The sequence below is a fragment of the Equus caballus genome, chromosome 1 (assembly GCF_041296265.1).
Source record: "Equus caballus isolate H_3958 breed thoroughbred chromosome 1, TB-T2T, whole genome shotgun sequence".
In the NCBI taxonomy this organism is placed as follows: Eukaryota; Metazoa; Chordata; class Mammalia; order Perissodactyla; family Equidae; genus Equus; species Equus caballus.
In genome coordinates, this window is record NC_091684.1 from 12037237 (window position 1) to 12052845 (window position 15609).

Below are 15609 nucleotides of genomic sequence, written 5' to 3' on the forward strand. Positions count from 1 at the left end.
TGTTTAACTAGCCACATCTTAAGAGACTTCTGCTGTATTAAATTAAAATCCTACTTAGCATTACTACTAGTGTGCAATAACTGTTTCAGTGTAGAAAATGATAATGAGTGGGTATACTTAACCTTGATGATGGGATTTTATGTATTTATTTTGGCTAGGTCTTAGTGTTCCTTTAACTTGCTCATTAGTTAATGGCGGAGCATTGTTCTTTTGCTACATACACCATCAGAAGATCTCCGAATGCCGGAGCAGAAGGGGCCATCCACACCTGCCATCTCGGTCAACTTGTTTATTCCTGATTTGGTATAATTCATTTTTTATACCATGGGAGGTTTATACCACAACTTCTCCTCTATTAATTGACTTTAAACCCACTCCTCACATGTCTCTAAGATTATGCCAGGGAAGATTTACAGAGTGGATGCCATACACTTCTTTCAAGCGACATGATGTGATCTTGGCTTGCAGATTCATTTTAAAGTTGTTGAGTGAACATCTGCACTGAGCACCTACTGTGTGCAATGGTCATCTCCGCTTTTGTAGATCATTAATGTAAGTGAGTTTCTTCTCCAAATGAAAGTTGTTAATGCTCTTTGGAGCCTTGGAATGAAAGGCTTTCCTAGGTAGAGGAGCTTGTCAGGAGCCTGGTCCTTGTTTCTTGCCAGCTGTGTTGTAGTTCTTGAGGGGCGCTGGCATTTCCATATGTCCAGAATGCAAAAATGGCAGGAAGTATTGAAAACATGAAGAGTTTGCAGAGGACATGAGGCCACTGATGGAGGGAACACAGTACGGCTCTTTCTACAGTGTACAATCTGGTTGGTTGACTCCGTGGATGTGGAACCCACGGATACAGAGGGCTGGCCAAGGGACTTTGAGCAACTGTGGATTTTGGTATCTGTGGGGGTCCTGGAACCAATTCCCTTCGGATACCAAGGGAAGACTGTATAATTATTTTTCTAGACTTTCCAGGGTTTTCATGCTTCACATAAAACTAATTTATTTCAGGAAGAGCCATTGTAAAATAGTAAAATAATTCCTCCCCTCCAGCAGCATCCTCATTAAAAAAATTCGTGAGCTTGACATCTTAAAGGAAGGCCTAAGTCACCGAAGTATGGTGGTGTCTTGTGTGATGTTAGCACTCACCCAGGGTGGGGTCGAGCAGGGGGTTGAGGGTCGTCCATCACTGTCACACAGGGAACCGCAAAAACTTGGCTCCACGACCCTTTCTGGTGAGTCATGATTTACAGTTATTCAGGAAGAGAATGTTGTGAATTCAGGTTTCAAGAGCTAGCCAGGTAAGTGCTCAGTTTCTACTGTGTTGATTAGACTGGACGAAGCCCCACCCACCTCGGATCTCTGAGACTTTAGATGAGAAGCGTGGTGCCCATACCCTGCCGCATGGCTGTGCATCTGTTTTGCATGAGCAGATTTTATGGGTGCAGTTTTGATGATTGAAATTTCACCCCAGGGAAGTGGCTACCTGCCAGAAATTCCAGCAGAATTCTTTCAACCTTGTTCTTAAATCATTCCTTAGGTGCCAAGACTAAGGTGCTGGATGCCAGTGTGCTCTTGCCACAGACTAGGACCGTGCGGGCCCACGTGGTCTGGGGTGATCCCTGCCTGGGTTGCAGCCTCACTGATGGCTCAGCCCAGTGAGAGAGGAACAGAGCAACATTCCTCCTTCCTTAAGCTAAATCCTACTTTTTGACATTTTAGGGAACATAAAAATCATGACTCATGGTATATAAGCACATATCTGTTGATTTCTTTTATGTAAAAAAGACAAGACATTCCAAAGGATCAGCTAGCCATAATTGATGCTGAGAGAGTTACTGCATTAATATTTAGCTAATTCACATGAATAGGCTATTGTGTTTACTTAAACAAATGACATGAGTACGGACACCTGACAGCACGAGGTATGCTTTTCATTTAGGTCAGATTTATAAAACTCTTTCTGTAGCAACGAAGCTCATTATTTATTTTGTGCTCTTAATAGTTTCTTTTTTAGTGGCTGTGGCCGTGGATGGATTTTTCTAAGTAGAAGCTTTTAAAATGAAAGATTATTGAAATTGTTTCAGTATATGCCAGGCCCTGGGAGTCTTGGGATAAATAGGCACCAAGTACTCCCTGGTGAGCCCTCAAAAGAAGAGGTGTGTCTCTGGGCATTTGACATTCAAAGCCTGATGGCTACCAGTTGTCTACTCATTGCCGATGCAACTAGATTGAGAGGGAAGAATGCAGCCACATTCCTTCTCCCTCTGGCCTTTCTCTCTGTGGTGTACCCAACTGACCCGTTTTGCCTCACTTTGCTCTGTCCTGGCATCATGTAGACACCACCTATATCCCACCACCTTGATGCTTACCTAAGCAGAAGGATAAAGAAGCTACAGCGTATCCTGTTAAGAAATCCCAGCTGCACCTTTTACAGCAGGTTTCAAGAGCAAGAGTGAGGCAAATAGGGGTAGGTGTCTTGGACGTAGTTATTCCAGTTCCTAATTCTGCCGTGGACATCTGGCTGTTAAGTGAAGGGGATCATTACCCCCCAGGAACGAGCTGTGCTAGCTATAGTATAGAGGAGCAGACTTCTAAATCCGTGTCGGAGACAAACCCCTGCCTAGGCCTGTTTTGCTTCTGGTTTGCCGAGTGTGAGTGCTGTTGCTCAGTCTGACTTTCATCAGAAATAGGGAGATAGGAATTGGTCTTCTGGAATTTCAATATTGTAGAATGTTCTAGAATGTTCTAGTCCCCATGGATGGATGCTTTTAAGGGAACACAGGGATTTTGGTTACTTGTTTGCTAAGGCAGAAACATACCAGTGAAAAGTTAATTGCTGTGCTAGATTTCAGAGAAAGTTCTGGGTAGTAATAAAGGAGGGTGGGTACCTTTGGTCCAGGCTGTCTGTCCTGGACCTTTTATAGCTATGCTGTAAATGACGGAGCTGGGATTTCTTATCAGGACACGCTGCATCTTCTTGATCCTTCCGCTCGTGTGAGTGTCAAGGTGGTGGGACATAGGCGATGTCTACATGAGGCCACACACGCATCAGTCTTATAAATCAGAGTGGTTGAGGGTGTGGATTCCCACCCCTTGGAGAAGCTGGTTCTCACTTGCAGTGGGCTGGAGCAGAGTGAACACAGTGGGCTCTGGAACCAAACTGCCTTGGCTCACATTCTGGCTGTGCCTCTTCCTGGCTTCTCATAGTGGTGGGCAGGTTACTTAACTTCTCTGTGCCTCAATTTCTCCATTTATAAGCAGGGAATATAATGGTGCTTTTCTCATCGGATTGCTGTCAGGGTTAATGTGTTAAGTGTATAAGAGTTTTTAAAGCTGTGTTTGGCAAATAAGCAGCACTCAGTCAATAGTGGTCATTAGCCATTATGATCAGGCATGAAGAATTTGCTGCCATGTTCCGGATTGATGCTATGGCTCTTATTTAGATAAAATGTCCTTCACTTGGCAATTTAAAAACTTATCTCTTTTGAGGTTAAAAATCACTAGTATCTATGACTTTGAGAGCCATATAGAGGGCACAACTTTCCATAAAATTTAATTGGTAGCCTCTTAAGTGATCCGCTTAGGCATGTGGTAGAAATATGGCAATGACAATGGAGAGAGAAAAGTTTTTTCCATTTTAAAATTTAAGATATGTTTAGTGATGTGGTTTGCTGGCTTGTCATATAATGTGCTAGGAAATTAGTAATGCCTCCCTGAAATATTTTATCCTATTAGGGTAATAAGTTATACCGTTGATTCCTCTTTAAAGTAAAGCTCCAGTGGATAAGTTCATATGGCCTTTGAGCACTTGTTTGTATGTGTGGTCACTTGATAGGTGTGGCGATCTAAAATGGTATGTTTTGGGAGGACTCAGCTGTTGTTATTGTCTGTGTAGTCACTGTGTATATAAAGTAGCATTTTAAAACATGATTCAACGTGAACTTATATCCTGGCGCTAAGAACAGGGGGAGAAGGTGCCTGAAACACTTTTTGCCTGTTAATGGACGTAATCTAGCAAGCAGTCCATCTCCAGGGACCTTCTGCTAGGCCAGCTGGATTAGACTGCAGAAATTTTTTCCCGATACAAATATTACCAGAGATTTTGAAACTGATGTTTCACATATAAAATAAAATGATCTTACCTGTTAGGAGTTTAATAATAGAGATGAAGCGATCCATCTGTATACATTATACTGTTGTTTTCCAAAACAGGAGCACCATACTGGACCAACACAGAAAAGATGGAAAAACGGCTGCATGCCGTCCCCGCAGCCAATACTGTCAAGTTTCGCTGTCCAGCTGGGGGGAATCCAACACCAACTATGAGGTGGCTGAAAAACGGGAAAGAATTTAAGCAGGAGCATCGCATCGGAGGATATAAGGTAGAATTAAGCTTTTGAAATAATCCGTTTCTTAAATTTTTATTCGTTTTTTTAAGTAGTCAAAAGTTAGCAGAAACTAGAAGGAATATTTCTTTTAAAATGGGTAATTACCATAATGGATCATTCCATGTTTGATGTTTTAAAAAAGTTATCCTGGACTTGCATGTAATTTTCAAGTACAATCCCCATTTGCATTGTTCTTTATATGAGGAGAGTTTAATACCAGAAGGGTCGAAAGTTGAAAATCTGTTTTCTATATGCTTTATAGTCTGTAAAACTGGAATTGGAGCAGCATTTGAGAAGCGTAAGTACAGTTGCCCTGGTTCAGCAGGATTGTATGAAGAGTGGATGGACGTGGATTAGAGACTCGGGTATGAAATATTACTTATTAAGGGAGAACACTTATGAGATGACAAAGGCAGTCTCCCTGTCCTGCCTCTTTAAGGATTCTGAAGAGCCCGTTACAGACCGTGGTGACATGTAGACTCTTCACTCACGGGGAAGGTTGGAATTGACAGCCGTCTCCCTGAAGATGCCTGTAAATGCCTGTCCCGGCCTTTGTTCAGCCATTTGGCAGACGTTGATTGAGCACCCTCTGTGGCAGGCACCGTCCTAGCCTCTGGAAAACGCATCCCTAGAGGCCCCTCTTCCAGCAGAGAAGGCAGACAGAAGAGCTGGCTATCAGGATGCTGATGTGTGAGGTCAGAGAAGCGTGTTGTCCTGTGGGTGTGCTGGGAGAGGTGTTGTTGGCTCTTTGGGAGACTAAGGGTAAGGGACATCAGGAGAGGATTCTGGGCTGAGTTTGAAGGAAGGTGTCTCAGAAAGAGAGAGATGGACTCTCCAAATTATTTAGTGCAGAAAGGGAGAACTTTAAGAATTTAGTATATGAGGAAGACTTCAGGGACCTTGCTGTGAAATTCTTCGGTGCATTTGGAACATGAATGGATGTATTTGTTACCTACTGCTGCATAACAAGTTACCCCAAGATGCAGTGGCTTTAAACAACATTTATAATGTCATAGTTTCTGTGGGTTAGGAATCCAGGTGTGGCCTAGCTGGGCCTTGTGTCTCAAGGTCTCTCACAGTGCTGTAATTAAGGTTGCAGTTACAGCTGGGGTCTCATCTGAAGGGTCAACTGAGGAAGGATCTGCTTCCAGACTCACTCATGTGGTTGTTGTCAGGATCCACTTCCTTGCAGGTTGTTGGACTGAGGGCCTCAGGTCCTCACTGGCTGTTGGCCACCCTCCGTTCCTTGCCATGTGGGCCTCTTCATATGGCAGCTCACAACATGGCGGCTGGCTTTCTGAGGGTGAGGGGACAAGAAGAGGCAGAGAGAGAGTGTGAGGAAGACAGAAGTCACAGCCTATTGTAACCTAATCATGGAAGTGCCAATCCCACCGCTTTTACTATTTTCTGTTATTAAGCAAGTCACTAGGAGGAGATTACCCCAGGGCATGAATGTCAGGAGACCTGGGGATTGCTGGGAGCCATCTGAGAAACATGCCCGTGCGTAAAAGAGAGGATGCTTTGGCTCAGATGCCAGGTCCTTAAGAACCAAATGGGAGAGGATTTCTGGGGGCAGCAGTGAGATCCTGGGAAGGACATTCCTGGGTGCACCTCTCCTGTGTTTAACACGCCAGCATCACTTGAGATGGCACTTGAGCCCCTCCCCTGTCACTGCCATGCTTCAATGGGCCTTCTCTCCACGTGAGGTACCCTGGAGCCCTTTCCTGAAATACTGCACACAATTACTCATCTTTAAAAGATTATTTTCTTCTTCAAAAATTTTTGACTTCTTTTCACATTGAAAAATTAATATCTAAAACCCAGAGGATGAAAGGGGAACGCCTATGAGTACATTTCTGAAAGCATGTGTTGGGTAGTTGATGTGTGAAACAGATGTGAGGCACATCTGCTGGAAGGTGGGTGCCTTGGAAGCTGTGGAGGTAGAAGGACTCAGTTGTCTTCCACGACTCCTGCCTGGTGCTGGAAGCAGTAGGCGGAGGGGGTTGGGCTCTTTGTTCTTAGTTCGTTCCTTAGACAGACCAGGTCCAATGAGATTGGAAGGTTGGCTTTTTTTTTTTTTTTTTTAAGAGTGAATAGACAAAGATTTTGTTAGGTGATGCTGCTTGAGAAGGAAGAGTTAAACCACTAAAATGTGTGGCCCCTGGGATTCTTCTAACCACCAAACGCTCTCTGAAAACATAATTGATGGAGTTTCAATGATTTGTTTAAATACAACTTAAGTATAAGGAGGGTGGTTAAAATCCTGGTGGTGAACTAATTTCCTTCCTTAAGACAGCCCTGGAAATGAGCACAGAGGTTGCTGAGCCTCCAGGAACTCCTGGTCTCAAAATCAGTGGGACCAGCATCATGATTACTGCTAAGGAGGTTTTTGCAAATCTGAATTAGTGATTACAGATATGATGGAAGACTAAGGGAGCCTAATGAGAAAATGCTGCTTGATTTTTAACAGGTGCAGTTCAGTTTGAATTACTGATGACAAGATTCCGCTAAATGAAGGCACCTATGTTCTGAAAGCAAAATGAGGAACCTTTGGCCTACCCCCGGGGAGGCACAGATGACCAAAGTGTTTTTGTTGTTTCATGTTTGAGCCATTTCTGGAGTGAAAGAAAAGTGGAATTTGAGTGCGTGGGAACAAAAAATCTAAAATATATTTTGCTTTTTAAAAAAAAGGGCAAAAGGGAGAGTACCACACCTTTGGAATGTGGTACGCAGGTTGGCAGTGACGACGGTGCGTTTCTGGCCCTGCTGGGCTTTCTCTGTGGAGAAGAGGCTGTGGAAGTGGGGCTGAGTGGCGTGGGGGTTGGGGGGGTGATGGGCCACCCCGTCAAATGCAAAGGTAGTCAACCTGGATTCAGTAAGAGGTTTTCACGACAGTTATGGCATTGGACACTCATTGTGGGGATACCGAAAGCTCTTAGAAATTCCATTGAGCACTAGAGGCTGCTGGGACTTAAAAGGGAAGGACAGATATCTCTTATCTCCTGGGAAAATGTAGTTCCCTAAAGCATAAGCCTCACTAATGATGTGTTAGACCCACCCCAGGTCCCCAGGTGGTGAAGTCACTGGAGGTCGAAGAGGCCATACCAAGCTGTGGGCTTCCCTCCCTGGTCCAAGCTGCCTGGCTGGTATGGGCCTGGTCCGACGCACAGGGCCCTCCTCAGGGCCTGGACAGGGCAGAGTCAAAAGCATGGTCATCCACGCTGGGTTTTCTCTCTGAAGTTTTCTTTGTTGCCTACATAAACTTTTAAAGACCTGCACCTCTGAATGGACGTTTGACCTGAGGGAACCGTATTGTACAATCTGTAGTTTCCCTTCCTCGGCCTTTCCCCCAAAAGCCAAGAGAGACCCAAGTGACGTGTGGAGGGCCTGGCATCTAAATGTCCCTCTCTTCTGACTCCCGTCCCTTTGCCACTTTAACAAGAAACAGTGTCAAGTTTTCCAAGATGTATTTTTCCAGAAAGCAAGACCTGAAAGTTTCCACAAACAAATGCGTTATTTCTGTGATTTATTTTTTTTCTGCATAAATCTCCTTCCATAAACCATGGCTGTGCCCTGGCCGCCCAGCTGTCTCCCTCTTGATGGGTCGGGCACCTTGGCCCCGGCCCACTGCGACACAGCTCGTTCTGAAATGGTATGCATATGGGGCCAGTGAAGGGAGAAGGGGACACACAAAACCAAAACAAAGTCAAAGAGAATTATGAAACAGGACAGAAAGCTCGTTTTAATTAAAATGACCAATAGAGGTATTTAATATTCTACGGTCCAGTCTTATTTATCAAAGAAGTCATGCTGAGCCATCCTTAGGTGATTAAGAGTCAAATTATTGTTTTTCTTAGTATGTGGGAAAGGCCGGCTGGATGTTACTAATTTATTTATGAAGATAAAGCTTGACTTGAAGCATAACCACGTCTCTAATTGTACTTACGCCTGGGCTTTCAACATCAGTCTTCACTGTGGGCGAGTTGTTTAAGTGCTCTCTGCTTCAGTCAGGTCACCTGTCCTTAAAATGATGCGATTGGATAGATAATCGCGAATGTCATGCTCCCTTCCAGCTCTAAAAACTATGACTTAGTAGCCCAACCATAATGCAGCATCAAGCAGTTTTCATCTTAAACAACAGCATGGATTTTTTTTCTTGTAAAGAGGTTCCCTTTAAGGCGAGATAGTTCATGGGGCTCTGAACAGTTATTACAGTTTAATGCAGAAAAATAAGATGACTGAGATAATTAATAGACCACAATTCCCACCTCATTCCTAGGTAATGACTTAGGCATAGAGGGGAGAGTCTTCTTAGAACCATCTTTCATGCCACTTTCTAACTGCATAAGAACCGAGAGAGATCACAGGATAAAGAGCTCCCTCGCTGTGGCCGTGGAGTTGGCGCGAGAGCCCACGGCTCCAGGCGTCCTGGAGGTTCGAATTCCCACGGAGTCTCTTGGCAGAGTGAAGCATTGTAGAGTACGGACTGTTAGTTTCCAAGTACATTTCAGGTCCAAGAAAAGACAACTTCAAAAACGGTTTTCTTATAATCACGACTGAACTGGTTGTTTTGATGGGTAAGTTAATTAGGTTTACATTTTCTAGGTTACTTAGATGTCATTTTAAAGACGTTTGATTAAATATTATGTTTAACCCCAAAATATGTTTATTTGAAAAAATCAGTACTAATGTACTTAGTCATATATTTATAGTTTGTTGACCTTTTTCTCAGCCAAGACACTTCAGCTTTAATCTCAGAACGAGAGTCTGTGCTGAGGGAGCAGGTATATGTTGGTATCAGCCAACGTGTATTGACTGCTCAGTCCCCTGCTCAGCCCGAAGGGGTGGGTGCTGTTATCTTGTCCCTTTCATAGATAAGGCTTGTCACGTGGCTCCTAGGTGGTGTAGCTGCCATTTGGACCCAGGTGGTTTTGCTCCAAAGTTCATCCTATTATTAAACTGCTTTCTTCACCCGTGGTTCCATGTTTTATAAAAACATCGTTATGATGAAGGAGAAACACAGAGAAAGTAATGGCTTGCCAAGAGCCTGTAAATATCAGCTGGCCCCAGGTGTGCTGTCGAGAGCAAGGTTGGGAGCACGATGCTGTTCTCCCAACTTCCATGACCTGTGTGAGACTTTTTCTTGTGTGTGGTAAAATGGGTATAACATAAAACTTGTCATTTATTTCCGAAACTTTTTCATCACTCAAAACAGAAACTCTCAATCATTTCCCTTTCCTCCTCCCCACAGGTCCTCGTAACCTCTAATCTACTTTCTGTGTCTATGAATTTGCTTGACGTAGGTATTGCATGTAAGTGGTATCATAGGATATTGGTCCTTTTGTATCTGGCTTATATCACTTAATATATCTAAGATTCATCTGTGTTGTAGCATGAATCAGAACTTCATTCCTTTTATGGCTGGATAATATTCCATTATATGGATATACCACATTTTTGTCTATCCAGTCATCTGTTGACGGACCCTTGGGCTCTTTCCACCTTTGGGCTCTTGGGAATAATGCTTCTGTGAACATTGGTGTACAAGCATCTGTTTGAGTGCTTGTCTTCAATTCCTTTGGGTACGTACCTAGGAGTGGAATTGCTGGGCCGTATGGTGATACTATGTTTAGCCTTTTGAGGAAGGTCATGAGACTTTTAAAGAGTTAAATTAAAAGGTGGTGGATGCCCTGCTGGCAATCTGCCCCCAGAGCACCTCTTTGAGCACCTTCAGGAACAGGCACCAAGCGAATGGCTTTGCATTTTGTGATTCGCTTCCTACTTCGTCTAGAGAGCTCCATTGATTGTTAACTGAGCAAGGGGGAGAGTTTCTGCCACTGGTCCTAGAAGATCAGAGCTCGCCCAGCCCTGTTCTCTGGACACCTCCTGAAAAGCAGACTTCTTGGAGTTTAAGCCTTAGACCGGTGTTGGCCTCCACATCTGTGTGGTGATAAGCAGCAGCAGGGGCTGTGGCACAGGTAAGCTCAGTTCCTGCATACACGTCCAGAAGGGATGGTTTGGCGATCCCAGGAATCTGCTGAAGATGGGGATCTGGCATGGGACAGTAAGATTTTATGCATCCTGATGACAACTGGTCAATGTTGAATTGTAGTTTATGGGATGCCTTTATGAATGAAGGCCAGGGATAAAAGGGATTGCTGTCTTTCTCCATGAATTGCGCCCTGATACTGGTGGAAGGAAGTCTTGGGAGTATTTACTATCACATGGACATAGCATCCATTGTCTTGGCACAGAGTAAAACTTTCCATCCAGCTTTTAGATATTTATTCCGCTTGTTATATAACCCCTGGGTATTTGGAAATGTTCAGATTTTTTTGCAAAATGGAGACCAAACATCCAGGTGACAGCCTGGGTCTTTGACCTTTCACCTAGGTGGTTGGGTGTCATCCAAACTAAATCTGCATTCCCACTTGTCACCTGAAGGTAGCTGAGGGTTTAACGTGCACCTCAGAAGATTTAGGTAGCAGAGGAATTCTGAAAAAACCTGTCTGGGCCACCTTTTGTCTTTGCAATGACAGGGTGTGGAATGTTTGTGGAATCTACTTACTGTATTACAAGTAAGAGAATTTAGGCCATTAGCTTCAATCTGCTTTGTTTCAGTATTGAAATGTTATTTTTAAAAGTCTTTAGTGAACATAGTTTTGAAGCCTCATGCTCTCTCATTCTGTGCCTTGGCAGATGAAAAATAATAATGAATTCCACAAAGATTTGGCCGTGGGCAGGAATGAAAAGAAGGAATTGTGCATGTGTCGGCTGGTGCAGGATTTCTCTTCTCCCTGGCTTTTGTGTCTGGTCTGCCAGCGTTACAGAGGCCAGGGTTCTGCCACAGGGCAGCTGCTCCAAAAGGGAGTCACAGGGAGCTGTTTGGTTTTACTTTTGTGGTGTGTGTGTGTGTGTGTGTGTGTGTGATTTCTGTTTAAATTTCAAAAGTGAAAATGAGAAAAGAGTAAACAACATTCATAACCCCACCCCTTAATTATATGAAGTATATTGCTAACCGTGTGGTCCGTTTTCTTTCTGATTTGAGCTGATCCAGTCATGCTTATAGATTCAGGCCTACGTGCACCTATAGGGTTGTGCATGTGTGTGTGTATTTTTTACAAAATGGAATCACGAGTATGCCTATTTGTATTCAACCTGCTTTTTTCATTTATCAATAACTATTAATGGTATCTTAGGCCTGAATGTCAGAACACCTCATTCTCTTTAATGACTGGATGCTATTCTGTTGAAATACTCTATTCATATAGGATGAACTACACGTTATTCATGACTCTCTTTTTCATGGATTCCAGTTTTTTGCTGTTACCAACAGTGCTTGAAGCAATGATCTTGTTATGTGCCTTGAAGTAGTCCTTCTGTTTTCTTTGTAGGCTAGATATCTAGAAGTGGAATTAATTGATTAAAAGGAAAAAAAACGTGTTGCTAATTTTAATAGGTACTACCAAATTATTTTCCTAAAAGGTTTTTCTCAATTTATGCTCCTCTTCTCAGTTTGTCTCTATTTCCCTACACCCTCACCAAATACTCAGTGACATTGATCTTTCTAATTTTTGTTAATCAGCTGGTGAATAACAGTGTCTCATTATTTTAATTTGCATTTCCCTGATCCTTAATGAGGTTAAGCCTCTTTTCATCTGTTTATTGGGTATTTACGTTCCTTCTTCTGGGAAAGCAAAGATGGTTTATGTGCATTTGACCCAACTGGCAGAAAACTTACAGCACGAAAAAGCTGAGGAATTTAGAAAAACATGTTGAAGAGGACATCATACATTTTTGTTGGAAGGATAATTTCTTTAGGTTTACACCGAATCTTGGTGTGGAAACGGAATGTTAAAAAAAAAAAAAAAACACGAAAATCTCTGTTCCTGTGTTCCCCATCTTCATGGAGCTACTGTTTGTAGTTTCTTAGCTTGTCGTTAAGCAACCACTAATTAATGGTGGGATGTCCCCTACCAAAGTGTCAAAAAGTCCCACTGTTGGTGGCTTCTAAGGGCATCCATTTGGAAAATGCCACAGCTCATAAAGTTTGGGATTGGTGGTATGTCCAGGAACCAAATACTGGAGCAGTGGTGTGAAAAAATAAATATTAACAGCACTGCATGGGGCAGTATTGATTGAGTACCAAGGTCTGTAGAAGGGTGGAAACACCTTGTTTGGTAAATGTGTTTCTCGTTGTGAAAGCGTTTTATAAATATTAACTTATTGATATTTGTGGTGCATCTCCAGGAAATAAATATTCAGGGAGCACATGCCCTTGAAAGGGGGATCTTCGTGGAATGCCATAGCCCCAACAGGAGCCTGGAGCTGACCATATGCCCTAGGGTTAAAAACAGCAGTGGTATGCCGAGCTGCATATGCCAAGATTTAATGTCTTGGGCAGAGGCAGACGATGCCCTCCCTGTGCGGTTAGGTTTAGCTCCATTTGGAATATGCCGTGTGCCAAATCTGGATCCAGGCACAAGAAAGACATTGACAGTTTGGATGGGGTCCAGAGACAGGCACTAGCTGTGATTAAGGGCTTATGGGCATGACATTTGAGCGGGGGCTCAAAGAACTGAATATTTACAGCAGGGCTAAATGCTGGATTACGTGGCTTGGTGACGTTAGGGCCTGTGGCTTCATCCCTGAGTTACCCTCCGCGTGACTGGTTCCTCAGAGGTCAGGAGAGTCCCATTCCTGACACCGCTGAGACCTTGGGGAGAAGGTGGGTCTCATTGTGGGCCCATCTGCCTCGAGTTAAATCAAGGAGCTGGGACCTGCGTCTCCCATGCTCCGAGCATACAGCTCCAGGGTAGCGCCCAGGGGGTCAGGATTTAGAGAATTCTCATTGCCCTGGAAAATTTAGCATCCACATCTTCTTGTTCACAACACACCTTTTATATACATTCTTCATAGCAGGTGCTTATCCCTCCTAAGAGGAGACCTATGCTCTGGTTTGAGTTCTCCTACAAGCCTATGCCTCATCCAAGAGCAGAAAGCAAGTCTCTCCAACATAGAGTACAGACTCTCCATTGTAGATCTGAAGCCTTCAGATTTATTTTACTGCCAGACATTTCACCTGTGACCGTGAGAATGAATTTCCTATCATCTGCTCCGTGATGTTAGACTCTGAGACAACCTCCAAGGTTGTGGGGGGGAGTCGGTGACAGGCAGGAGTTGAAGCAAAGTGACTGTCTGCCCAAACTCAGTCTTAACTCAGTGCTTGAATTCTGAGTCCTGCCTTCACCCCCGTGCTCCTTCATAAGACTGTCACTGATGAGCAGTGCTCTTGCTTTTGAACTCGGCATCAATAACTCCACTCTACAGTAATGGCTTGAGTAGAACTGATTGCCTGACATGAAAACGCCCATAAGAACGCCTATAGCTACGTTGTGCTATAGCATGGTCTTATAATCTCTTACCTCTGCTGGCTCTGCTCTTCAAAGTGGACAGCTGCTCTGCCCTCCTGTTTTATAATGGAACATTTACGAGCTCATGTTCTTTATTCTCTAGTTCAGTTCCTTGAATCACTCAAGTGCTTGTGAAGGCTCTACTGGTATTATCAGTTTTTATGTGATTAAGGCAGAAAACACTTGGAGCACTCAGGGCATCATTCAGAGGGTCAGTTAAAATTCCTGAAATGATAGTTAAGATTAGCAGGCCCTGGCTTTTTATTTTTTCTTTCCATTTCTCTGGAGTGCCTTGTCCAAAATACCTTTAAAGAATGATTTGGATTCAGAGAGAAATATTAAAGCCTTGAACCCAAAAGATGAAATCTGCGTTTGGGTTGTAGTAAGGAAAAATCATGCTTGCTTGAAAATTTGAGCCTGTTAAAATATTTTCACAGCAACGTGTGTCCATTAGAATCTAGTCTGTCTGTATGGGGACAGAAATGTGAGGAGGAATCACAATAACTTATTTCCACGTGTGTTGCTTATCTTTGGCAAGTCTCAAGGAGTTTTTAAATAGATGGATATACAACTTAAGTTTCCTAAGGATTCATTGCTCCCATATTTGGAATTCTGAGTATATCTCTCAGCAACATGTAGCATCTATTCAGCCACCACCTGAGTGGGAGGGGCAGACCTACAGTCCCCGCTGAAACTTGTTGAGACTTCCAGACAGCATCTGAGGGCCGTGGGGAAAGAAATGAGAGGGTTTCAAACCAGAGGCTCCAGGAGCAAGAACAGCACCTACGTTGTGGGCTCCTCGGGAGAATTAAATTAGCTCAGGCAGGAAGCGGGGTGCTCAGAGCAGTGCCTGGCATTCACTTGGCTGTTGGCTCTAGATGGTTCCTCGGTGCTCTAGGGGCTGAGGGTTCCCAGTGGATGAGCGACCTGGCCGCTCACCTACCCTGGGTCACTGATACTGTGCAGGCTCATGTCAGGGATTCCCCAGCCACTTGGCTGCTCCTGGAGGAAGCCTCAAACCCGTGACAATGACAGACTCACGCCACATACTCTTGTGTATCTGAACATGTCACTAGCCTCTTGCTAGATGGTCACCGTGATGATAATTATTGATTTCATTTGTCACCATTCTGAGTGCTAATTCTGAGGAAAATTTAGAGTTCAGATGTCTCTTCTTTACCTTCCTTGCCTCCCCAACTTCTTTTTAAATCAAGGAAGCACAGTACCCGGTATTCGGTGCTAAGTTTGTTAAATAACTGCCTTTAACTCTGATCTTTTCAGGTACGAAACCAGCACTGGAGCCTTATTATGGAAAGCGTGGTCCCATCCGACAAAGGCAATTACACCTGTGTGGTGGAGAATGAGTACGGGTCCATCAATCACACGTACCACCTCGATGTTGTTGGTGAGTTTGTGTCTCCCTGGGCGGCAGCCGTGCGCCGGCCTGCTGTAGTTTGACTCATTTGAAATCAGGAAAGTGAGACTTGTTTCTCCCCACGGTTTGAGGAGAGTTGGTTCGTTTTCATTTTTTCTAAATACAAGCTGTCATTCAAGAAGAAGAATTCTGTCATTTGACAATGTTCTGCTTCCTGATTAGCCGTGTTTTATGTGTTTTGCGTGATCCTTTTCGTTCCCAAGCGTCATCTTGTGTAAAATGGTATGAAATGTGCAGACAGTCTGGAAGCTGAGATTACTCTGAAGAATGTTAGTGTGTGCAGGGAAAGGACACACATATGCTGTTGGAGAACTTGGTTGTTAAAAGAGAGGCAGTATTATCTAAGGAAGGGCAACTGCATAAGGCTGGCTGAAAA

General features: G+C 43.7%; 1 protein-coding gene across 36 annotated transcripts in view; it reads left to right on the plus strand.

The window, feature by feature from the left end:
- Nucleotides 1–15609, plus strand: part of FGFR2 (fibroblast growth factor receptor 2) — a 103045-nt gene that overhangs the window by 33761 nt on the left and 53675 nt on the right. For all 36 annotated transcript variants that reach the window (XM_070264123.1, XM_070262679.1, XM_070263073.1 and 33 more), the window contains 2 exon segments: nucleotides 4210–4379; nucleotides 15080–15203. In XM_070264123.1, coding sequence (XP_070120224.1) covers nucleotides 4210–4379; nucleotides 15080–15203 — 294 coding nt within the window.